The 26,890-nt window shown below is 41.5% G+C and overlaps 1 protein-coding gene across 1 annotated transcript in view; it reads right to left on the reverse strand.

The window, feature by feature from the left end:
- ODAD2 (outer dynein arm docking complex subunit 2) overlaps positions 1 to 26,890 on the reverse strand; it is a 147,075-nt gene that overhangs the window by 67,715 nt on the left and 52,470 nt on the right. The window contains exons 13-15 of the mRNA XM_067542791.1: positions 24,905 to 25,015; positions 23,086 to 23,240; positions 8,946 to 9,188 (exon numbers count right to left, since the gene is read on the reverse strand). Coding sequence (XP_067398892.1) covers positions 8,946 to 9,188; positions 23,086 to 23,240; positions 24,905 to 25,015 — 509 coding nt within the window. The remainder of the gene's footprint in view (positions 1 to 8,945; positions 9,189 to 23,085; positions 23,241 to 24,904; positions 25,016 to 26,890) is intronic.

Raw genomic sequence — 26,890 nt, forward strand, 5'->3', positions numbered from 1 at the left:
AGATTATTCCACAGTCTAATGAAGTTCATTACTGAATCTTTTCCTGATAGTCACCCTAAATTTCCATTTTTTTAATCCCATCCTCCTAAACACATGCTCTTGAAAATTCTAAATCATTCCTCTCCATCCTCATTATTTGCAATCTTCAATTTAGGAATTAATTTTTTAAAAGGTAAATTCCCCATCAAACGGTGTGTATGGATTCAGATAGCGGGTAGTAACTGCTTATGCTAACACGATGACTTAAGTAGTGCATGAGATCTGGTTCAAGCAAAAACAGAGATGCCACACAAGAGATTGCTCAACCATAGCTTGCTGCACAAATGCAACTAGTGAAACAACAAAATGCTAGTCTCCATTTAAAAATGTTCAATCTACACCACCGTCCAAATTCTCCCCTATAATGTGGCTACTTTGCCTTGCACTGCTGGTGAATACTGAGTCAAGAACAGCTGGACACAGGAGGATCACCTCAGTGCAAGGGAATTCTCCCATGGTGCAGAGCCAGAGTAGCAGCTCCTAATCACCTTTCCCCCACCCTCCTGCCAGGTGTAGGGGGAAGGGAGTGTATAAGACCTACAAGTCAGATGTGCCAACTCTAGAATTAACAGTACAAAACAGGTGATCTACTAGTACCCATCAGAAGCCACTCAATGGAAAAAATTAACATGACCTGTGAGAGATAAGAGGGGATCAGTGAGCTAAACCAGAGAGGGCAGGGATAAAGAGAAAGCACAAAGGCTGCAGCCAGAAGTTCTCATCACCTGACAGACATATAGTATCCAACGGAGCTTCCTTTATTTTTTTTCTGGAGGAAGACATTGGTGGATCGCCACCGTCTTGAAAAGACTGAAAATGGATGATAGGTATATGAAGAGGTTGCCAAAAGACCAAAAAGGAGCATCTAATGTGACAGGTACAGATAATTATTCTGGGCACAATTGAGCAGACCCCTCAAAACAAAGTTACTTGCTGACACCATTCCAATAAAGTGTAGTAGGGAATGAGGTAGCAAGGCTCCCTACACAGCACTCCTATCAAATTAAAAACAATTAACAAAATGAAACAACAAAGGATTCCAGGCAACCATCTTTCAGCAGGGTAATTTGCAGCCCCATTAGCGCTGTGAAAAGATTAAACAGGGATGGAGTGAATAGGGGAACTGTAGCCCTTTCTGCTGACATGATGAACACTTATACTGTTTCAAAACCTTGTGGTTGGGAAAAATTCACAATGAGTATCTTACCAAAAGATTTACATTTAGCTGCCTTTAAAAAAAAAGAAAGAAAAAAAGAGAAGATATGGGGTGGGGAGAGTTTGGGACAAGTCTCGGTGTGTTATTTTTCTGATCTATTTTATATAATTGAAACATCAATTTATTTTTAGGTACATACTTGTATATATTTCTAAATCTGATATAACAGGATAATATACTACCCTGTATTTATATTCTGAGATGAGGAGGGGGATCAAAAACAACAATTCCAAATACTTAGCACTTGAGCTATTTAGTGTACTAATAGATTCCAAACCATGGAACAGTCACATCTCTACATTAAAAAACTATAAAGTATGTGGTCCAATGATCTTCATCTTATTAACAAAACTATAAAAACTCAGTGGTATGCTTAAAAATAGCAGCTCAAGATTATATCTAGACCAGAATAGAGAGCTGACTATGATCACACCTAGAGCAGGACAGAAAACTGACTGCCTTTAATCCTTGTACAACACTGAAAATACTCAGGATGAAACTCTGGCTCCTGCTGGATGTCACCCCATGATGATAAGCTCTACAGAAATTTAGAATAACAGATAGATTAAAAAGAGATTTTGATTGGCCGAGTCTCTTATATTTAGTTCTTATAATCTTTCCACACAAATTAATCCCTTGAGCACTGTTTCTCATATTCTTTTCTCAAATCTCTCCAGTGAATCTCACTTTGATTCAGAGATTCCAGATCTAAACACAATATTGCAGGTGTGGTCTCTTGCTATTTGTAATAATGCCAGACAGTTCAGTTCTAGCAGTAGTGTCTGTGATTAATAGCTTGAGGGAAATTGTTCATCAATTTTGGCAAATTCAAGGCTATTACTATTCCCCATAAATGTTGTCATGGGCTTCAACATGATACTGCCCAACTTTAATTTCAATATTTCAGTACCATTAAGTTGATCGTTGATTAACCTTCCTTGATTATTATAGCAGCACCAAACTATCGAGGTTGAACAATGATGTCTATATAAATTCTTTACTTTGAACTTGCCATAACTTTAGTTAATATATTCCTTTGAAACTAAAACTTTCCATGCTTGTTTCCAAGCTTGCTGTTAGTCAGAGAAAGATGATTTTTGACAAGTTTCACAAAATTGTTCTAGCCAATTCTGAGGTATCAGAACATAAAAAAAATATGCTCCACTTTTGCAAATCCAGGCTGGATAGGTGTACAAAGCAAAGGGAAGTTCTGCAAAGTACTTTTCTCATTCCTGACCCCATGGTAGCTCTCCTGCAGGTGTTTTGTGGGGTTCAGACTCTGCTGTTCATGCTGGGACTGGCTAGGGGCAGGTTTATGGGGCCAAAGGACTTCTCTTTGCGGCATCATTCTCCCCCTCCAAATCAAGGTGCCAACACAGAACAAATTAATGCTGACCAAATCAAATTTAACTGGCCTACATCTCCTCTTCCTTGGAAAGGGGGATTCCCAGGGGGAACAACTGGCAGAGGACTCTCTGGTAGCAGAGCTCCAATAGCAGCAGTCAGCTTCCAAATGAATTTTCTTTGCTTCCTTGGCCTGCAGGAGATCCACAGAGTTTTGGTGCCTAAGTCCAGGCTGGTTCTATGTGAGCGTGGAAGCCAACCTGTCTTCTTATCCACCAAGGAAAGAATTTCCCAGCTTTTATGTGGGAAAAACCTCAAAAAGGGGTATTATCAGGTGCTAATCTTTTTAATTAAAGGTTTGTTTTTAATATTATTCATAAACAACTTTATTGGAAATTTTACATTAGGCATGCCATTAGTCCCTAATAAACATTAATCATTTTGCCAAAATAAATAAAGAATACACTGAACATGCACAAAACATGATGCAACCACATAAAACTAAGATTCTCACTATGGCTCTCTTCACTCATTCTGCTTGCCTGTCTAGGTTCTTCTGTCCATTCTCACAATTTTGCCACTATTGGTGCAAACTTGTCTGTACAGCTACACCTCACCTCATCAATTGACCATCTCTATTCAGACCACATCTGAAAACATATTTTTCTTCCTTCCTATCTCTCTCCCCATCTCTTTTGGCATAGAGGGATATAGTTTGTTCAGAAGGAGAAACAGGGAAAAGAGGGAGTAGGTGATGCATTGTACATCAAGAATGTATACAATTGTTCTCAGCAGGCTTGGATTAACCACTGTGCAATTGACGCTCTTGCAGGAGGCCCCCATCTCTGCAGGGCCACCAACCACCAGAATAAGAAAATCAGTCCACACACACATACACACACAAAAAAATCAACCAAGGGCCAGCAAGGGAGCAGGGTAGGACATCACCGGAGCAGGGTAATGCCTGCATACTGAGATGAAAGTCAATGGACCAGAGTGAGGAGCCAGTCCAGCCCCATGAGACAGTGCCTCCTACTCCCTAAGGGCAGGACCCACCAACTGAGGACATGACCCAACCCCTCAGGTTCTCCTACCCCTGAGGTCAGGACAACCCCCCTTGGAGGTACAGGACCCCAATTGCCATAGTACACAGGGCCCCAAATTCTTTAATCCAGCCCTGGTTCTGAGGTACATAAGGAGATGAGAGGCAGACCAGTAGAAAGTCTCTGGGTGAAGATAAAAGGGCAAATAAGGGGGCAGTGTCATGGTAGGAGTCTACCATAGACCACCAATGCAGGAGGAGGTGAATGAGGCATTTCTGGAACAAACGAAAGAAATATTGAAAACACAAGACCTGGTAGTAATGGAGGACTTTAACTACCCAGACATTTGTTGGAAAAATAATAAAGCAAAACACAAAACCTTTAATAAATTCTTGGATGTGTTGGGGACATATTGTTTCAGAAGTTGGAGGAAGTAATCAGGGTGGCAGCCATTTTAGGCTTGATTCTGACTAACAGGGAGGAAGTGATTGTGAATCTGAAAGTGGAAGGCAACATGAGTGAAAGTGGGCATAAAGTTACAAACTTCATGTCCTCATTGTGTTGCTCTCCCTCTTTACTTTCTTTAGAATCACAAAGTCTTTACTTTCTTTAGAAACATGAAGTCTGTAATTTTATGATCATTTTCACCCAAGTTGCCTTCCACCTTCAGATTCACAAACTCAGAGAACTGGTAGGTAGGTAAGGTCCCATGGGAAGAAAATTTGTAGGGAAAAGGCCCAACGGTAAACTATCCCAATGTGGAGTAAATATAGGAAGAATAACGAGAGGCCAATATGGCTGGATCAGGAGCTCTTTTATGGAAAAAGTGGAAACATGGACAAATTGCTAAGGAATACAAAAATCAATCATCCATGTTTCCATCTTTCTTTCCTTGAGATAGTTTACCGTTGGTCCTTTAATACTGTCTCTTTGAGAGAAAACTGCCAGTTCTCCTGAACTCCTTTTCCCCCACAGATTTTCTTACCATGGGACCTTACCCACCAATTCTCTGAGTTTGTTAAAGTCTGCTTTTTTGAAGTCCACTGTCCTCTTTATTTTAGTAAGGCTTTTGATACAGTCCCATAAGACACTCTGATAACTAAACTAGGGAAAAGTGGTCTAGATGAAATTACTATAAAGTGGTTGAAAAAACATACTCAAAGAGTAGTTACAATGGTTTTCTGTCAAACTGGGAGGTTGTATCTATTGGGGTCTTTCAGGGGTCTGTCCTGGTCCCAATACTATTCAATATTTTCAATTAATGACTTGGAGAATGGAATGGAGAGTATGCTTATAAAATCTGCTGATGACATCAAGTTGCGAGAGGTTGCAAGCACCTTGGAAGGCAGGATTAGAATTCAAAATGATCTTCATAAATTAAAGAATTGGTCTGAAATCAACATGATGATATTCAAAAAAGCGAAATGCAGTACTTCATTACAAAGGAAAAATCAAACGCACAAATACAAAATGAGGCATAACTGGCTAGGCCGCAGTATTGCTGAAAAGGAGGTGGGGATTATAGTAGAACACAAATTCAATCTGAGCCTACAATGTTATGCAGTTGCAAAAAAGGCAAATATCATTGTGGTATATTAACAAGAATGTCATATATAAAACAATTCTTCTGCTCTACTTGGCACTTGTGAGGTCTCAAATGGAGTACTGTGCCCAGAATTGGATGCCACGCTTTAAGAAAGATGTGGACAAACTGGAGAGAGTCCAGAGGAAAGCAACAAAAATGACAAAAGCTTTAGAAAGCCTGACCTATGAGGAAAGATTAAAAAACAAAACCTGAGCATGTTTAATCTATAGACAAGTAAACTGAGGAGGAACCTGATAATAGTCTTTAAATATGTTAAGGTCTGCTGTAGCAAGGATGGTGATCCATTGTTCTTTATGTACACTGAAGGTAGGACAAAAAGTAATTGGCTTAATCAGCAGCAAGGGAGATTTAGGTTAAATATAAGGAAAAGCTTTCTAACTATAAAGATAGTTAAGTACTGGAATAGGTTATCAAGGGAGACTGTGGAATCCCTGTTTGACATTGGAGCTTTTTAAGAACAGGCTAGACAAACCCCTGTCAGGAATGGTCTAAATCTATTTGATCCTGCCTCAGCATGGGAGCGATGGACTAGGTCAGTGGTTCCCAAACTTTTAAGTAAGGTGACCGATCAACTGCATTTTGTCTTTTTTGTAACCCACCCATGCTCCAAATTTGGGATGAACCCCTGAAAATCACAGGCCAGTGTCTTTCTCCACCCACAGCAGCACCCTCTGCCCCAGCACTGCACCCCTAATCCCAGTGTGGAGCAGGTGGGGGTTGGAGAGCAATCCTGCCCACACACACCCTGCAGTGGTAGCTCCTGTGCCACAGGGCTGGGCCTATCTCCCTGCTCTGGGTGTTATGACCTGGTGTACAGGGTTGCAGCGCCTTTCAGATTTAGCCCAGCGCCCTTCTGTGTGCCAGATCACAATACTATTCACTAAAATTTTGTCAGGCTGCCAGTCTGTCATCACAGAGGGGCAATCAGCCAGACCTGAGAGGTGTTGTGATCTAGTGTGCCAGGTTGCAATGTCTAGAGTCGGGAGCCAGGACAGGCATTGCCACTGCAGGGTGAGTGCAGGGGGACTCACTCTCCATCGCCACCTCCCCCAGAGCTTCTCTCTGCATCAGGCCTGCAACCCATCTAGAAACTTTCTGCAACCCACAGTTTGGGAAACACTGGACTAGATGACCTCCTGAGGCCCCTTCCAGCCCTACATTTCTATGATTTTATTAATTAACTCTGTAAAGCATTTTGAGTTACGGGGTGAAATTCTGGCCCCAATAAAGTCAGTGAACCAATCACAACAGCTGGGCCTGTGAACGGGGACCATACCTCTCAACTGTCACTCATTGCAAGGAATGTCACTCATTTTAGTCCCAAAATTACCTACTTTCCACACAAATTAGGTAACCCCTCATTTTTTTGTTGAAACTCACAGAAAATATTATCTATACTAAAGGTATAAATCCCACAGCATTGTAAGTTTCCTGCATGAATAAATTTTTGTGTCCCATAGTTTGGTTCTTTGTCGCACACAGTGTCCCACATTTGGTGTTTGGCACTGAGCAATGTGGTAGGGACTATTTATCCTCATCTTTCTTGTCAGCCAAACTGCCCAGAAAAGGATAGGATGGGGCAGTAGAGGGGCAATGGCTTCAGTTCTCTCTGCACTGGCCTGTCTGTGGACCAGAATTGGTACACCAGGGGAAAACAGTGGATGATCCAGAGTGTGTGCCCCCTCTGCATGCTGGGAAACTCTAGTGTCTCAATCCTTTAAAGTGCTGAGCACTAAATCCAGCAAATCACTTAAGCATGTGATTAGTCAACTGAAGTCAATGGGATTAACTGACATCCTTCAACATAAACATGTACTTAAGTTCAGGACCAGAGTGCTCAGCACCTTGAAGGACTGAGTCCTAGGAAAGATTGTCATACAATTCTCCCAGTGCTGCTAAGGGATGGAGCAGTTCCGCACTGCAGTCTGCAAAGAGTTGCATGTTAATCACACAATCTCATTCATAATAAGTAGTTAGCTGTGCCTTCTTTTTTTTTAGTAACAAAAAAATGCATTAGTCCTGGACTACAAATTTGCTTCCTTCAGTTATCTAATGTTGAGAATTTCAATGGAGAAAAACTTTCATATGATTCTAATTTGAGATTTGATTCCTTCCCCCAGTCTTGGCAACCTTTTAAAAATTTCCTCCCAAACAACCTGTACTCTCTCCTTCTCAAACACAAGATGGACTGTTTGACCACAATTTTAGCAATAACTTATGTTATTTTTGGTGCTTAGACTGACCACATTTCAGAATGAAGCTATCCATACTGGGTATTTGAAGTGATAGCCCTGAGTACTGGAGTATGTCTGAGGTTTTATGAGTGCCAATTTATATTTATTGGTGTTTGAATTTCTCAGTTGATTTATGATGTTAATTCTGTTGGATTAATATATTAGTGTATAAGGTTGATGCTTACAATTCTTCATATGAAATATGCTGTAGGGTTTATTTCATTTATGCATACTTTTATACTACATGACTAACACTGTTCATATATGCCATGTTTACAGTCGTGTACTATCTAGGCTTTTGCCACTGGGTGACAGCCAAAGCATGAAAACAAAAGCCTTATTCAGGAAAAGGAATCCTTGCAGTGCTATATGAATATCAAGTGAATTATGCAAATCAGAACAGCAGGAGAATAAGACAACTATCTCTTTCTGACCATGCTTATATGTAAGGAGGGAATTATGCCCACAATCTTGGAGAAAATGTCCCTGTCCTAAACATAGCAGACACACTAAATGCTGATCTGGACATTTTATTGAAACATTTCTCACAAAATTTAAAGTTCAATTTTCACAAGCTGTACAAATCTGACATTGGAAGGAAAACAAGTCAAAAAGCAGTAACTCTGAATAAGACACCAATTTCTTTCTTTTGATTTTGTGTGTGTGTATGTGTGTGTGTGTGTGAACTTGCATAAAAAGAGAGAAAGGTATTAATTTATAAAGAGAATTAACACTGATTTTTCGTTGCCAAGTTAAAATGTTAATAATATTCCTATTATAAGAGTTTCAAAAAACCTTTTTCATGGTGCTAACTGAATATATTTCTGTTACTATAACTTTTCTATAATTTGAGCCTCCATGTGGGGGAAGATGAGAAAAATATGTCCTCAGCTGTGAGCACTTGGAAACAGGAATTTATAAACCAGTTCTGAAAGTTTAAATCATATCTGGATGAAATCAATAACTTTGTTTATCCAAATTTTTTTCTTCCTATATATTATTTTTCTGCTGAAATGTTTGTCTTACTACATAGCATAATCTACAGTAACACACAACAAAAACAAATTCTGTGGCAAGGCAAAAATGTAGGTATTGTTCAAAACAGTCACTGAATAAAGCCAAAACTAACTTGACAAAAGCAGAACCTATAAATGTGCGTACACTGTGAAACAACTGAGAAATTAACTGCAGTTTTAATGCAGAGAAGGTCATACTAATTGGACATGAATAATATTCTTACCTGGTTGATATTAAAATATTAATTAATCACATAATTTTTTATATTGTTCCATTACACCAAATAACTATTCTGTGACCTAAATGCAGAATCTGATCTCTTTTTTTTTTCAATTTCACATAACAACCTTAACTATATTCATGTTAGAACGTCCAATGTTTAGCCAACACAACTGCCAGGATTTTTCATTCACATGAACCATTTGGAATGAAGATAAGCAACTTACATCATGTTTTCAGGTTCTCTTGCACAAGCTCCCACTGCTTTGGTGACATTCACAAGAAGCGCCTTATTGGTTCCAGTAAGTAAATTAACTAGGGGTGGGATGCCACCACATTTTCGGATAATAGCTCGATTTGCTGGTTCTTGGCAGCATTCCCCTAATGCTCCCACCACATTTACAAGGACTTCTTCAGGCTGATCAGTTAGCAGTCCTACCAAAGTTTCTATGGCTTTGTACTCCCGAAATCTAAACGTTAACAATAAAGAAACAAAAACATCATTTCCATTGTATTAAGATTACAAGATAATGTTTTCATTTTTATAAACATATTGCTTTGCTAAACAAACAACTGCATGTGTAAATCATTAAAATTAGTTAATAGAAATGTAATGTACAGTGAAACAATCACTCATATTTTAACTTTTTAATATTCTTCTCTCATTTCAATTAATAATTTTTTTAAAAGGAAAAACAATAACCATTTATTCCCAAATTAACCACTCACCATCAAGAATCCTAAATCTCTTACCACTAATATTGGTGTATTATTCCCATGGTGCAAATCTCATCCCTAATGGATGTAAGGTTTAATTAATAGTTAAAACATGACTTGGCAAAACCTGAATATATGAGAGAGGACAGGGAATTTTATGTGGATACCTGACTCAGAATACTACCATAATCCATTTAAAGTGCAGTTATAACTTTTAAAATTTCATTAGTCTTATTTTTGGCAGAATTAAAAGCTAATAAAGTTTGCTTGATTTTATTTCCATGGATAACACTGGAGATGACTGGTTTGGAGTTTTGCTACAGTATGGTCATATAAGTCTAGTGCATGTGTTCACACATTATCTATTTATTTATTTTATACTAATTAATCTAGTTTCAGAGTTAAAGTTAACATTCTTGGGCCAGATCCAGGCAGATAGCTAAATTGCACTAAGCACAGGTTGTGGGCATATATGCCAAGGTGGCTTAAAGTTTACTCTCCTGATCCTCCTGCAGACTGGTGCTCCTGGTCCTACTCTAACTTACACTGAGCTGCAATGGCACAGGGGTCTGAAAATGCAGCCATGGATTAGTAAGGTTCAGATAAACCTCATTACCTTTTTTCTGCTATGCTAGCAGCAAGGAGGGCAAGTACAAGAGCCCCTATATTGGCTCTACACACAAAGGATCACATTTACATTGAAATGAATGTCATCATTTTGCATGCTGTCTTGGAAATGTTTGTTCCTAGCTCAGGGCCAGGTTATAAATTCTCTGAATATGAATATTGTTTAGCTCTGTAAGGACTTATCTATATTTCTTGATAAAAGAATGACCATACTGTGTCAGACCAATGGTCCATCTAGCCCAGTGTCCTGTCTCTGACAGCGGCAAGTGGCAGATGCTTCTGGCAGTTGGAGATTTAGGGATGCCCAGAGCATGGGGTTCCATCCCTGATCATCTTGACTAATAGTCATTGAGAGACCTATCCTCCAGTAACTTGTCTAATTCTTTTTTGAACCCAGCTACACTTTTGGCATTCACAACATTACATGGTAACAAGCTGACTGTGTCAAGAAGCACTTCCTTCTGTCTCTTTTAAACCTACTGCCTATTAATTTCATTGGGTGACACCTCGGGCTCGGGGGGGAGTTGGGGATGGGGTAGGGTTCTGCCAGCGGGCAAGGGGGGGAGTGGCCTCAGGAAGAAGGGACAGGATGGGGCGTGGTCTTGGGCAAAAGGTGCGCGACAGGGGCTAGCCTCCCCGAAGGGGAAATGCACGCACCATCCATGCATCCCACTAATCATTTTCATTGATCTTCTCTGCACCTTTTCCAAATCTAATATATCTTTTTTGAGATGGGGCGACCACAACTGAACACAGCATTCAAGGTATGGATGTCCCAGGGATTTATACAGTGGAGTTATAATATTCTATTCCTTTTTAATGGTTCCTAACATTCTGTTAGTTTTTTTGACTGCCGCTGCACATTCAGCATATGTTTTTAGCACACTGATTCCAAGATCTCTTTCCTGAATGGTAACAGCTAATTTGGAACCCATCATATTGTATATATAGTTAGAATTTTTTTCCCAATGTATATTATTTTGCATTTATCAATGCTGAAGTTCATCTGTCAATTTGTCACCCAGTCACCTAGTTTAGTGAGATCCCTTTGTAATTCTTCATAGGCGGCTTTGGACTTAACTATCTTGTATCTTGTATTCTGGTATCATCTGCAAATGTTGCCACTTTTCTGTCTATCCCCATTTCCAGATCATTTATGAATATTTTGAACAGCTCAGGTCCCAGTAGAGATCCCTGGGGGATACTGCTATTTTCCTCTCTCCATTGTGGAAACTGACCATTTATTCTTCCTGTTCTTTCCTATGTTTTAACTAGTTACTGATCAATGAGAGAACTTTTCATCTTATCTCATGACTTAGTTTGCTTATGAGCCTTTGGTGAGGGACCTGGTCAAAGGCTTTCTGAAAGTCCAAGCACACTTATGGCCTGGTCTGCTTTCCAAAGTTAGGTTGACATAAGCCACCTTGAATTGACCTAGCTGTGCATGTGTCTACACTTAAGGTTGTCTTCCACCAATGTAAACTTTCCAGTACGTTGACATACTAACACCACCTCCCAGAGTGGTGTTGTGCCATGGTCAACATAGTGAGGTCAACGCAACATGAATGTAAACACTGAGTTAACTATGTCGACTCTAACACTCCTCCAGCAGCTGTCCGACAATGCCCAATAATGACCGCTCTGATCACCTATGTGAACACCACTGCAGGGGAGTCATGAAGACTGAAAGGGACAGCCCTCATTCCCTTTAAAGTCCCATGAATTTTTTAAATGCTGTTTCCTTATTGTCTAGCTTGATAAGCACACCTAGCATCTCTCCACCGTTGTATGCAACTGACCAGCTGACGAGGCTAGCTACATGCTCTAGACACGCTCCAGCTTAGAGTAGACAGGAGATACTGGAACTTCTGGGCCCATGGGGAGAAGAGGCTGTGCAAGCACAGCTATGGACCAGTCATAAAAATGTGGACATCTATGAGCAGATTGCATGGGGAATGGAGGAGAAGGAGTATGATGGGGATGAGCAGCAGTGCCGTGTGAAAGCAAAAAATCTGCAGCTGGCATACTAGAAGGCCAGGGAGGCCAACAGTCAATCTGGAGCTGAGCCACACAGCTGCTGCTTTTACAAAGAGCTGCATGCCATACTTGGCGGACACCACATCACCACCCCTCACATCACCATTGATATTGAGCCACACACTCCTGGCACAAACAACTAGGGTAAGAAGGAGGTGGAGGAGGAAGTGGAGAAGGATTGAGGACATGCGACTGGGGAATACAGCTATGTCATGAGCCAGGGCCTTTTTGAGACTCCACCACAGTACAGTCAGTCCCGGCAGTTGAGCATGGGCAAGCCCAGTGCAGGGGAAGCAACCTCGTGGAAGTGTGTACATTTATTTCCCATTACAGGGATGGCACCCCCAACTTAGCAGGACATAGCTACTGACTTTTCATTAATTTGCTTGTACTGCAAGAGGTAAAGGTACAACAGCTTTTCATTCCCCTGTAGAGTTAGGCAGGGGTGATGTTTATGTACCTAGGCATATCCTTTGAATCCTCCTGAGAGGATTTGATGAAATTTTTGAAGAGATATTCTGCAATCCTCTCCCAAAGGTTTCTAGGGATTGCAGCCTTATTTCTTTCTCTGAAGTAGGACATTTTCCCACAGTGGTCGATGATAACTTCGGCAGTCACCCGTGCAGTAAATAAGCTAGCAGCATATGGACCCAGGAAGTTTCGGGATGCCAGCAGCAGCTGTGCTTCTATATCTTTGTTACCCCCAGGAGTGAGATATCAGCTAAAATCACCACTGCCTATGGAAAATGGTGCCAGTATTCAATGCCATTGTCCTATACTCATAGCTTCATGCAATCAAATGTTTCTCTCACCCCTGCCACACTATATTCATCATGGTTGGAGCTGTGAGAGGTGCTATGCACCTGCACTCTGAAGCAGAAGTGTCAATGAGCATGTCTTGTTTAAAACTTTAAGGGAGCAAGGGAAGGGAGTTCTGAATCTTGTTTCTCTTTCCACCGTGACTATAGGGACAATGGTACCTCTGTGTGTTTAATCTGAAGCTGCTGCCATTGCGGCCTTGAGGGGTTCCCTCAAATAGTCGTAGGTGGTGCTGGAGAGCTGATGGTTGCCCTCGTTAACATAGTCTTCGTGGTTGAAGTCCCCCTTTGTCTGCTGCTTAGATCACTATCCAGTGGTTGCATATGAGGAACTGAATAGCTATACTTTCAGCGGTGGAGAGATTATGGTGGATACGTTGGTTAAGGATTTCCCTTTTTTTTCCTGAAGCAATCAATGTAATGATCAAATGTGTGGCTTTATATACTGTGGGATGTCCAGTCACGTTATTCTTTTTTCTTACAACTGTTGGTGGGGATATAGTAGTTGTGGGTGGTGCAATCATTGTTGTGAAAGAATTCTGTGAGGAGGAATCGGCAAAAGAATTCTTCTGATTCTGCATAAGCTAGTATGAGATCAGCTTCTGTGATGAGGCAGAAGTTCAGCCCCTCAGAGAGTATAGACAATTCTCCTCCGGTTAAGGGTAGTCTTGATAAATTGATGTTGGGGTGTTGTGTAGTGTCCATGTGGTGGTTCCTAGTGTCATTATTTCTCTCGGAGGTTGTGTTCTGTAGATTGTGGATCAACTTAAAAAATGGAATCCTATAAACAACCACATACAAGAAACCCACAGATCACCACACTTACCTTCACAAATCCAATAACTACCCCAAACACACCAAGAAATCTGCTATCTACAGCCTGGCACTCAGATACCACAGAATATGCTCCAAGGAAAGTCCAGGATACACATCTTAAACACACTTAAAATCGCCTTCACCAAACAAAGACACTCCATCAGAGATGTAGATCTCATCATGGAATAGGCCACCCAAGTACACCGAGAGCACCTGTTTCAATAAGGAAAAAAATCCTCTATAACTGTACATCACTAGTTGTCACCTACCACCTCACATGGGAAGCCATATGGGGTATCATCATTAATCATAATTACAATCCATGCCCAATGGTGACCACATCCTGAAAGAAAGGTTTCTACAGGTATATTACCAACAAGAGGAAGATTAGGGAAAGTGTGGGCCCCTTACCGAATGGGGGAGGCAACCTAGTGACAGAGGATGTGGAGAAAGCTGAAGTACTCAATGCCTTTTTTGCCTCTGTCTTCACAAACAAGGTCAGCTCCCAGACTACTGCACTGGGTGGCACAGAATGGGGAGGAGGTGAACATCCCTCAGTGCTGAAGGAACAGATTCAGGACTATTTAGAAAGATTGGACATACACAAGTCCATGGGGCCAGATGCAATGCATCCGAGGGTGCTGAGGGAGTTGGCTGATGTGATTTCAGAGCCATTGGCTATTATCTTTGGCAAAGCTTTTGATACAGTCTCCCACAGTATTCTTATCAGCAAGTTAAAGAAGTATGGGTTGGATGAATGGACTATAAAATGGATAGAGAGCTGGCTAGATCATTGGGGTCAGCGGGTAGTGATCAATGGCTCAATGTCTAGCTGGCAGCCGATAAGAAGAGGAGTGCCCCAGGGGTCGGTCCTGTTCCACATCTTAATTAATGATCTGGAGGATGGGGTAGATTGCACTCTCAGCAAGTTTGCAGATGACACTAAGCTGTGGGAGTGGTAGATACCCTGGAAGGTAGGGATAGGATACAGAGTGACCTAGACAAATTGGAGGATTGGGCCAAAAGAAATCTGATGAGGTTCAACAAGGACAAGTGCAGAGTCCTGCACTTAGGATGGAAGAATCCCATGCACAGCTACAGACTGAGGACTGACGAGCTAGGCAGCAGTTCTTCAGAAAAGGACCTGGGGGTTACAGTTGACAAGAAGCTGGATATGAGTTAGCAGTGAGTCCTTATTGCCCAGAAGAAGGCTAATGGCATATTGGGCTGCATTAGTAAGAGCATTGCCAGCAGATCAAGGGAAGTGATTATTCCCCTCTATTCGGCATTGGTGGGGTCGCATTTGGAGTATTGTGTTCATTTTTGGGCCCCCCACTACAAAAAGGATGTGGACAAGTTGGAAAGAGTCCAGCAGAGGGCAACAAAAATGATTAGGGGGCTGGAGCACATGACTTATAAGGAGAGGCTGAGGGAACTAGGCTTGTTTAGTCTGCAAAAGAGAAGAATGAGGGGGGATTTGATAGCAGCCTTTGACTACCTGGAAGGGGGTTCCAGGGAGGATGGAGCTAGGCTGTTCTCAATGGTAGTAGACACAACAAGGAACAATGGTCTCAAGTTGCAGCGGGGGAGGTTTAGGTTGGATATTAGGAAAAAGTTTTTCACTAGGAGGGTGGTAAAACACTGGAATGGGTTACCTAGGGAGGTGGTGGAATCTTTATTTTTAGAGGTTTTTTAGCTGTTGCTTGACAAAGCCCTGGCTGGGATGATTTAGCTGAGGTTAGTCCTGCTTTGAGCAGGGGGTTGGATTAAATGACCTCCTGAGGTCCCTTCCAACTCTAATATTCTATGATTCTATGAAATCTTTCCTGAACTCCCTCTTCTGGCCTTCAAACAACCTCCAAACTCACAAAGCTTATCATCAGAAGCAAGCTCCCCACACATCAATTCAAAGCAGCACCAAACCCTGCCATGAGAACAGATGGAAAACCTGTAGGCATATCTCCACTATTAGGATAATCAATACCCCACACAACACACCTTTCAAGATCCAGAGGTCCTACACATACCTATTGCAACATGTGGCATACTTCATCTAGCACAGTAAATATCTCAACAACAACTATGTGGGTGAAAGCAGACAATCACTATTCTCTTGAATCAACACACAGAGAAAAATGATAAAAGACAATGATAATTCATATGGCTGAACACTTTTCACAAGTGATCACTCTATATTTGACCTTTCAGTCCTCATCCTCAAAGGAAATCTGTACATTACCTTCAAAAGACAAGCCTGGCAGCTCCAATTTATAACTTTGCTAGAAACTAAAAATCAAGGACTTAATTGAGACTCTGGATTTATGTCTTATTACAATCATCTGTAACCCACTAACCACACCCCCTTTTTCGTTCTATGACTGCAGACATGTTAACTGGCCACATCACCTTGAATGGTCTCTTACAAAATGTGTTAACTACTTACAGTAAACAATCTATTCCAGCTTGCATTTAGCTGTGACACTCTGAGTACCTTTCCCAGACCTGAAGAAGAGCACTGTGTAAGCTCAAAAGCTTGTCTCTTTCACCAATAGAAGTTAATCCAATAAAAGATATTCCCTTACGCATCTTATGTCTCTAATATCCTGGGACCGACATGGCTACAACAACACTTTAAAGTGTTGTATTAATATCACATGTTCTATACCTATTACTCTTCCTAACATTTTCATTATTTAAAAAGCGAAAAAGCTTTTAAAAATCTCAGAAACCTGTTTGGATTTTTGCTGTACACCCAAACTTGCAAACAGATTCATGTGGGTGGACACTTGCACATATGCAGAGCCTCACTGCAGTCAATGGAGTTCTGTGCAAGCTTAAGATTCCAACAGCATGGATCAGTTTGAAGGATCATAGCCTTATGCTGTAAAGCCCTTGAGAAAGGGACCTTGTCAGCTTCATGTTCTGTACAGCATTTAGAGGCTTCTCAGCACTCAACAAATAATATACAATACAAAACTGTTACCTACCTTTCCATAACTATTGTTCTTCAAGATGTGTTGCACGTGTTCATTCCACTGTGGGTGCATGCATACCTGGTGCACAATTATTGGAGATTTTCCTTCAGCAGTACCTGTTATTGCAGCATGAGAACCCTCTGGTGCCTCGTGCCACTGCACACAGCTATAAAGAGATGTGCTGCCCCCAACCCCTCACAGTTCCTTCCTATTGGAAAGACTCTGATAGAGAAGGGAAGGAGGGTGGGTTACGGAGTCGACATGTGCAACACATCTCAAAGAACAACAGTTACAGAAATGTATGTAACCCTTTTTTTCTATGAATGATTGCATATGACCATTCCACTGTAGGTGACTGACAAGTAGTTTGATCTGGAGTTGGGTTCAGAGTCTCTTTGAACAGGGATTGTAGGATCACCCATCCAAATTTGGCATTGTCTCTAGACTGATGTCACAGTAGGAGGTAATTGCATGGATCAAGACCAGGTTACAAATGTCTAAGATGGGCAGCTGAGCCAGAAAACCCACAGAAGCTGCCTGTAATACAGCTGAAAATCCAAAAGGAGATTCTCTGACTGGACACTGGGTGGTCCTCTACTCTGTTTGACATTGCGACAAACCATTGTGAGAATGACCTGAATGGCCTTGTCTACTCCAGACAAAAAGCCAAAGTCCTTCTAACATCTGGAGAATGGAGTTTCTCTTCTCAGCTACGTGAATGAGGCTTTGGAAAGAAGGTTGGTAAGTAAATTTCTTCATTAAGTGAAAATTTGAAACCAACTTAGTCAGGAACCTTAGATGAGGTCGAAGGAAAACCTTGTCATTGAGGAATACTATATAGGAAGGTTCTGATGCTAAGGCTCACAGTTCTCCTACTCTCCTGGACAAGGTAAAAACAAGAAGAAAGCCACATACATAGATAGGTGTAATAGGGCGCAACTATCAACTTTGTTAAAACTAAATTCAGGCTCCACTGTGGAACTGGGCTATGGATTTTTAGGTATAACCTGTCCAAACCCTTTAAAGTCTGATGGACATAGGATTTGAAAAGATCTATTGATTACCACTGCAGGGTGGAAAGTTGAGACAGCCATCAGTTGGATTCTGATGGAACTATAGGCTAGTCCTTGTTTCAGGAACAGGAGATAGTCCAGGATATGGGGAAATCGAAGCTTGGGCTAGGTGAATTCCTCTGCACAGATCAAATGATGAATCACTTCCATTTAGCCAGGTAAGTAGACCTAGTTGAAGGTTTATTGTTTATTTACTACTGTTTAGTAGAATTTCTTGTATTCCTTTAGAGCAATCTTGTTCCAAGGATGTCAGCCATGAAACATCCACGCCATCAGGTGGAGAACTGGTAGCTTTGGATAGAGGAAGTGACCTTTGTCATGGGAGATCACACCCATATCTCTCGGGAGTGACAGAGGAGGTCTGACCACCAGGGCTAAAAGAGTCAAAAAACAACACTGATGAGGCCATACTGGGGCTATTAGTATAACATGAGCACCATCTTGCTTGACTTTGCACAAGACCTTGGGCAGGAGGAGCAAAGGGGACTCTGGTGCAAACATTCAACAGATATATCTACCAGTTCAGGAGGACAGAATCCAGCAGGTACCTGAATCACCCTGTCCATATGATAGTGGGCCAGAGCATACATTGAGAAGAGCCAACCCTGTAGCTCTCTGAAGTGCAGTTTAGCATGTTGGACCACATAAGTGCACATTCCCATGTGCCTTAGAAGTTTGAGGCAGTTTTGAATCATAGTGAGAGGATGCATCTTTAGATCTAGTGCAATGCACCTCATTACTTGGAACCTGTGCTGTGATAGGAATGCTCTGGCCAGAGCAGAATCCAGAATCCAGAAGGATCCAGAATCCCCCAATGAATTATTTTCTTTGAATCAGAATCAGGACAGATTTTTCTGTATTGATTGGAGCTCTAGTGTGTGAAAGGCTGACTGGACAGTGGCTACTGGAGAATACTTAAGACTGGGATCATTCTCTCACTAGCCAGTTGTCCAAAAAAGGGAACACATGGATTCCCGACCTTTGCAGGAATGCTTCTACTACCACCATGCATTTTGTGAACATGTGAGGAGCTGCTGAGAGGCCAAAAGGCAGAATTGTGAATTGGTAGTGGGATTCATTGATCATGAATCTGAAGAACTTCTGTGGCTACGATGAACTGCCACATGGAAGTAAACATCCCTTAAGTCAAGAGCAGCATACCAGTTCCTGGTTTCTAAGGAGGGAATAATAGAAGCCATCCAGAATTTGGTTTTCTTCAGAAAATTGTTTAGTTGTCTTAGATCTTAAACAGACCTAAGGCCCCCCTTTGCCTTTGGGATTAGGAAGTATTGGGAATAAAATACCTTTCCTTGGAAAGACATGGGAACTTCCTCTATTGCCTCCATGAGGAGGATAGACAGGACCTCCTGTAGTATATGTTCTCGTGAGAGTGGTCCCTGAAGGGGGTAAAAAGAGGGGATAGAAATAAATTGAACGGTGTATCCCAGTTCCATGTTTAGGACCCACTGACCCGTGGTGATGCAGGACTAAGCACTTAGGAAGTGGGATATGTGATTAGCAAAAATAAGAGAAAAGAAATATGATACTTTGGGAAGTGGTAGGTTGCTCTCAACCAACAGGTCAAAATGTTTGCTTTGAAGATCCAGTTTGCCTAGGTGACCTGGCAGCTTTAGAGGAGGAGGGAGGTGAGGGACCTCTCTTATAACTTCTACCCCTCTTTCTCAGCAGGTCCTGCCTCTATGGCATGAAAGGGTGGAACCGCTGGGACTGCTGCAGGTGGAATGGTTTTCTCTTTGTCACTGGTGTATAAATTCACAGTGAATCTTTGAGGCTATGATGCCTCTTGTCCATCTTTTCAGAGAAGAGCAAGGGCCTTCAAATGGGAGGTCTTGTATGGTTTGCTACACCTGTGGAGGAAGACCTGATGACTGCAGTCAAAATGAATGCTGCAAAGTAATAGTGAAAATCATAGCTTGAATCACAGTGTCCGTCACATCTAGGCTTGCTTGTAAAACTGATCTGGCCAGTAATTAATTAGTCCTTATCCACCAAAGCAGTGAAATGCTTAGACTCATCTGGAAGCCTGTCCTTAAACTTTAGGACATTATCCCACAGGCTAAAATTGTACGAACTCAGCAGAGCCTGCTGGTTTTTGATTCTCAGTTGCAGAGCCGGTGCTAGGCATAAGCAGACAAAACAATTGCGTGGGGTCCTGAGCAGCTCAAAGAGACCCCCTATTCACTATTTATTATGTGTTGTGAGGGGAGGGGGTCAAAATATTCCTGCTTAGGGCCCCCATGGGCTAGCATCAGCACTGCTCAGTTATAAACCTCCTGTGGAATAAATCTTCCTGCTGAAGAGTTCCAGCTTTCTTGCTTCTTTCCCTGAGGCCTGATGTCCCTCTCTCTCCTTTTTGTTTTCTGCCAACACTACCAGGGAATCCAGAGGCAGGTAGCTGTAAAAATGTTCATATCCCTGGGAAGAGATGTAATATCTCCTTTCTACCCTTTTATCTGTGAGAGGAAGGAAGGATGGAGTCTGCCATAAACTCCTAAAGGTTCTCTAGGATAGTCTCATTAAGAGGGAGAGCTACAATAGAGGGACCTATAGATGTCAAAATGTTCACCGATCCATGATTTTTCTCACATCTCCTCTGGCTAGATATCCAGAGCCACAGTTACCCTTTTAGTAAGTCTTGACGGGCCCTGAAGACACCTGGAAGGGATGAGGTATACTCCATGACTTCTGCCTCATCCGACAACAAAGACTCAGAGGCTAGTGACTATTGAGGAGCTCTCTCATCCAACTCCTGCACAAGAGAATCCCAAGTAAGAACTCCCCTTTTGTGGTACTGATACCAGTACAAGGAAAGGGGGAAATGGTTACCCTGGTGCACATGTTCCCAGTGCCTACTCAATCTGGGAGGGCGGGAAGGGAGCAGGGATGTCATAGAGCATGGGGGAACCCCAAAGGCCATTGATATGGAGGTGGGTCCCACCAGGGCACTACCATTGATCCTTAGTTCGGGATCTGAACCACGGTGGGTAGGCACTCCACTGGGGCTGCTGGGGTTGCTCAGGTCTGGAGGCGTAGAAGCCAACCTTAGAGTCCAATGAGGAAGGTGAGTCTGGTTCCTCTGGCCAAGAGGGGAGCTGACCCAATCAGTATCATGGAGACTGGTTGCAAGTCTGGTGATAGAGGCACCAGTGAGATCACTGCAGGCTTCCTCCTCCATGGAAGTCGCTGAGACACAGCAACAGTAGCAGCCATCAGTACCAAATGGTGCACCAGGGCTGGAGACGACACTGAAGGATCTAACACAACTGATCCCAGTACCAGGCAGGAATCTTGCACTGTGGGTGAAACCAGTACTGACAAGCTCAGTAGTTCCTGAGCTGCCTTGAACGCTTCGGGTGTAGACAGCATCAGAAAAGGCTCCTGACCCTGTGGTACTGTAAGCTGCACCAGTCCTGGGATTGGTCTTAATGGGCCCTTCCTGGCCTCCAGAGTGAACAATCCCTCTTTGCATGCAGGCTTTATCTGAGGGGGTGTCTCTTTTTTGAGTACCCTCAGTGTCCTTTCCTCCACTTGATGCCTTGCCTGCAGATTTCAAAGTCCCCCAATACGAAGTCCTTTGAGGACTCATGAAGTCTTTTCTTTGGTGCCAGTGAGGACTGTTTGCCAATAGACTCAGCTGGAATGGGCAAAACACTCCTGACAGATTCGGACACGCTGTATCTGTTCAAGCGGCAAAGTGCCAATGGAGGGCAAAGCACAGATTCCCCGAGTAAGTACTTGACCCTTGCAGCTCTGTCCCTTTTGGAACGAGGTTTGATTTCTCTACACATGTGACATTTGTCACCTACGTGCACTTCCCCCAGACATTTAAGGCAGTTTGGTTGAGGGTCGCTCACTGATATAGGTTTGCTACAGGGGTGACAGGCCTTGAAATTGGGAGAATGCAGCATAAGTTTGGTACTGGACCTGGTACCCTAACAGGTACTGGAGACCGAGCTTCACTAAGAACTAAACTAAACTAAACTCACTTTAGTCACTAACTATGTACAAAATACACTACTTCCTCTAGGCTTAACTAACATAACAAATATGATATATACAAGAAGAGATGAACACTTGCAAATGCAAAGATCACAGCTCCAATTATCATCACTGGAATAGGAAGGAACTGAGCTGATTGGGGGCAGCACAATCCTTTATACCTGTGTACAGTGAGGCAAGGCACCAGAGAGCACTCACATTGCCCTGATGGGTACTGCTGAGGGAAAAATCTTCAACAGCTATGCAGGAGATGTGCATGCACCTACGGTGGAATGAACATGTGCAATCACTCAAATAAGAATCAGAATTTTTCTTTCATAAACTTTCCAAGATACAGCATGATGACAAGAATGAGATACATCAGGTGGATCTAACTCGTGTTATCTGATACTTATATTACAGCACAGACATTGTCGTCTGTGTATCTATTCATATCAATTCTTATTCTGTTTCCCTTCTCTGGAGGTATAGAGTTCTCCCCTCTGCTTTCCCTATAGCCCTTAGCTTCTACTAAAGTCAATATAAGTGAAGGGTGCTCAGCACTTTCCAGAGACCAGGCACATAACACATTTTGCTGTGCATCTGGTTTTTTGTGTATGTTTGTTTTTGGGTTTCTTTTTTGTTTATTTAGGAAAAATAACAGTATCTTTGCAGTTTAGGCAGCAGGTTTAGGAGTATTTTAGTGAAATATGACCTTTAGAACTTTGTGAGTATTACAATAACAATGCAATTAGAATACCTAGCCTCCTAGTGAAATTTTTCTAGTTCTCTGTTCCTTTTGAAGAGAATAAAGTTTCTCCAAGAGAAAACATATTAAGAGCACCAGACAATAAGGAAAAAGCCAAACAATTTAAAAAATATCAATAGAGAAGAAACATATAAATAATGCCGATCAGAAAATCCAAAGGCATGGGTAAAATGTGGAAAACCATTACAAAACCTATGGACAGGCCACTTCACAGACCCTATGTGATGAGAACTGCTGGTCGTAGGTTCAGGGTGGGGTGAGGTGCATTAGGAGTCTGGGGTAGGGCCGTGCATTTGTGTGCATACCCTTCTGAATGGCAACTGCGTATCCCCCACAAATGCAGATTATTTATGCTGTAAAGAGTAATAACCTGCCCATGTAGTTATAGTTGGTCCAACACCAGACAGAATATGGAGCAAATAAAGGTTGCTTGAGTGGTGTTACTATGTATCTGTTTTTAAGACCAAATGAGCCCATAAAATCAAAAGATACTAATAGAATATATATATTTGATAAAATTAAGTTGTTACCCATACTTTGTCACATTTTCTCTGCTGATTGCACACTTCCAGATTGCACCTGTCACAGCTGCTAACAGTTCTTTATTTTCAGAGTTACAGAGCAGAGTAGCAAGTGGTTGTAGGCCTCCATGATGCCTAACTAGGTCACGTGTCTCCTCATCTTCTGCACACTACACAACAAATTAAATATATAGAATATTTAAAATGTGTAAAACAATGCCCCAGGAAGTCGGGTGCATCACCACAGTGACTGGTACCAACTGATAAGGAACTTTATGTAATTATTTTATTTACTAAAATACTTTCAAAATATATTTTCTAATTTAATTCATATTACAAAATTAATAAACAGCTGAAGGCAAAGAACTGTACATAACAACAGAACACAGTTCAGACAAATGTTCAGAAAACAAAGGCACAGATCCTTGCACACAACACACACAGAAAACGTGCATGCAACTAACGCAACTATGCAAGCAAATTGCAAATGGGTAGGTGTGCCCACAAAAGACTAATGCAATGAGCTATTGTATGTGCAATTAAGAATGCATTGTTGGTATGTGCCTTTTTTGTCTGTGGATTTCAGGCCTCCATTTCTAAAAAATAGCCCCTTAAATCGAGGAACAAAAATAAAACACTGTACATATGCTATTTTTCATTCATCAATTTTTCATACTTAAAAGGTATGTATTCCTCATTACTATATACCACACATTTTTTATTACAATACAGGCAAAGTTTGGAATTTTAATTCCAAACCATTAAACATTTAAAAACCTGGCAAGGAACAACAGCAACAAAATCTGAAAACTTTTCATAAACGATGAAAAACATTTTTTAAAAACACTCCAATGATGAATGGAATTTTTTTTTACTTTACCCCCCACTCCCAAAATTAATACTGATCTTAAGACGAATAGAAAATCTTTTAGCCCAGAAAGTAATTAACAGGGAAGATATAAAGCATTGAAAATAGAAGCTTAGAATGAAAACTACCTTCTCAGCCATAATTACACCATTGCTAGCACAATGCTATGACTAACTTAATTGCTTTCTAAGGAACCTGATCCTACAGGGCATTGAACGCACACAATTCTTACTGAAATCAGCCAGCGTTGAGTGCTCAAACTCGGATGCAAACGTTGTCTGTTGTTTTTGTACCTGATATTTATAAAACTTGGGGTTAACACTACACAGATATTATTAAGATATATCTATTTAGACCTCAAAACTGCAACTGGGTCTGCACAGGCTGACCCGAGCACTCACATAGAGCCACACTGATATCAGGGGGCTCTGCAGGAGCATAGGGGTCCACACATACAGAATCAGTTACAGAATTTGGTTCTCAGTTTCCTGGTATATCACTTATCTTACTGATATGACAAAGTAATGGTCAGCTGTTAGAACAGCCAACTATTTAACACTGTGACAATTTTGAAATGCAAACAGGTCATGAAATCATAATCTCAAATGCCCGAGAACAGTAGGTGGTATTACAGAGTGTAAAAATCCTAAAGGGATATACTAAACAAAACATACTGGAAAGCATAAGACGTACAGGTTTCTTACTCTGTCAAAGCAGAATTGTGACAGAGCATACTATTATTTTTTATTATTTTTAGGGATAAAATAACTAATATTTGCATTACAGATAAATCACTTTAGATGTATAATAGAAAAAAATCTGAAAATTTAAAACACGAAACCACCAATATTTTCTCAAGTAGAACTTTACTATACCATATATATAAGAGATCTTTATAGTGTGTATTGTATGAAAACACAGAAACACTAGCATTAAATGATCTGATCATTAAAATTACATATTCACCTTAAAGATAGCACTGGCACAGTGCATTTGAAGTTCCTCATTTTCACTACTCAGATTTTTCACAAGGCTCTCAATCATCCTTTCTGTCTTGATTGCAAGTCTGTAACTTGGCTATAAATGCAAGTTAAACTTTTAGTTACATATATCATCAAATAAGATTGTTGTCATCCTAAAAACTACTGCACTATTAATGTAGCCCTTAATCCTGCAAAGATTTGTGCATGTGATTAACTTTAAGCATGTGAGTTGTTCCATTAGCTTGAATGTGACAACTGATGTGTTCAAAGTTAACTATGTGCTCTGCAGGACTGTGGTCTTAATCTCTACTGCTCAATCTTAATATATGTTGTCAAACTTCGTGGTTCTGTAAGACATTCAAGAGATTTACTTCAAAATAGTTTATTCCTTTTCAAGGCTCTCTTCCTTGTCATTATTGTTATGTAACAAAATAACATAAGAATAGAGCCATTGTTACTTCCCCTCTTATAAGTAAGGTTGGCTGCCCTACCTATTGTGAAGGTTGCTCAACACTTCCATTATAAGACACTTTTTTCAGTTACTTATATTTTTGCCAAACTTTAACTGTTTGGGTCACTTGTGGCTGACTTTTTTTATTTATTTATTTTTTTAATTTCAACCAAAACAAGAACAAGGCTAGGGAAAAATATGCTGTTGTGCCCATGTTAAAAAATTCTTGTGACCTTTTCTTTGAAAAGATCTAGTGCTTCCATGCTGTAGAGCAGGGACTTGAAATGTGGCAGAGGAGTGGCCTTTGCTCAGGGATGTTCCTTAATTTGGCCCCCTTGTGCTTAGCATTACGATACAGTCTTTAATTACATAGTCATATGCTGTTTTTCCACAGGACCACTGCCTCATGAAGTGCACAAAACAGACCATGATTGTGTACTAAAGGAGGCCTGGTCTACACTGTGAATATAGAAATGTCCATTGACCACATAATGTATGTGTCTCCACTGCCAGGTCCCTTCTGCTGACCTAACTTGCCGGAAACATCGATTTAATTAATCCACTTCTGCGAGACGTGTAGCACTAAAATCGAAGTGGATGGGTCGACTAAGAAGCAGTGTAGGTGGAGCATTGCATAAATCGACATAATTGGCCTCCATAAGGTGTCCCACAATGCTCCAGTGTGACTGCTCTGGAGATTGTTTTCAACTCCGCTGCACCACAGCACGTACACAACAAAAAGCCACTCCTCCGGTTAAGCCCTGGGAAATTTTGAATTCCCATTTCCTGTTTGTTCAGTGTGGAGAGCTTGCCAGCACAACTGATCATGGCAACTGAATGCCACAAATGTGCTCCAGCCTGGAGTAGACCTGAGGTGTTGGATCTTATTGTTCTGTGGGGAGAAGAGTCTGTTCAGGCACAGCTCTGATCCAGCAGAAGAAATGTAGATATCTACGAAAAGATCTCATGAGGCATGATGGAGAAGAGAGGTACAATAGGGACACACAGCAGTGCTGTGTGAATATCAAAGAATTTAGGCAGGCATACCAAAAGACAAGGGAGGTGAACGGTCATTCTGGTTCAGCACCAAAGACATGCCACTTCTATGATGAGTTATATGTGATTCTCGGCGGCGACCCCACCACTGTCTCCAAATGCAGCATGGATACCTCTGGGGAATCTGAGTCCTGGGTCAACAATAATGAGCCCTGGTCCACACTCACCTGGCGATTCGGTGGCAGTCAATGGGAGTTATGCAAACTATGCAGAGTAGCTTGCGTAACTCATGTCGACTGACGTGCTTCCCTTCTGCGCACCATCTACACCGCGCTGCGCCGACGGGAACAGTGTTCCCTTCGACGCAGCGCTACGCTACTTGACGGGGTGGTTTTACTCAGTTGACTTCCTGATCGATTGAGCGGGTCTACACTGACCGCTCAATCGATCCGGAAAGATCAATCTGGCGGCGGCGAATTTGTTGCCGAGAGTATAGACATGGCCTGAGACTGTGGATAAGGA

Source organism: Emydura macquarii, unplaced genomic scaffold, assembly GCF_026122565.2.
Source record: "Emydura macquarii macquarii isolate MOO-44397 ecotype Brisbane River unplaced genomic scaffold, CSIRO-AGI_Emac_v2 contig_719, whole genome shotgun sequence".
Classification (NCBI taxonomy): domain Eukaryota; kingdom Metazoa; phylum Chordata; order Testudines; family Chelidae; genus Emydura; species Emydura macquarii.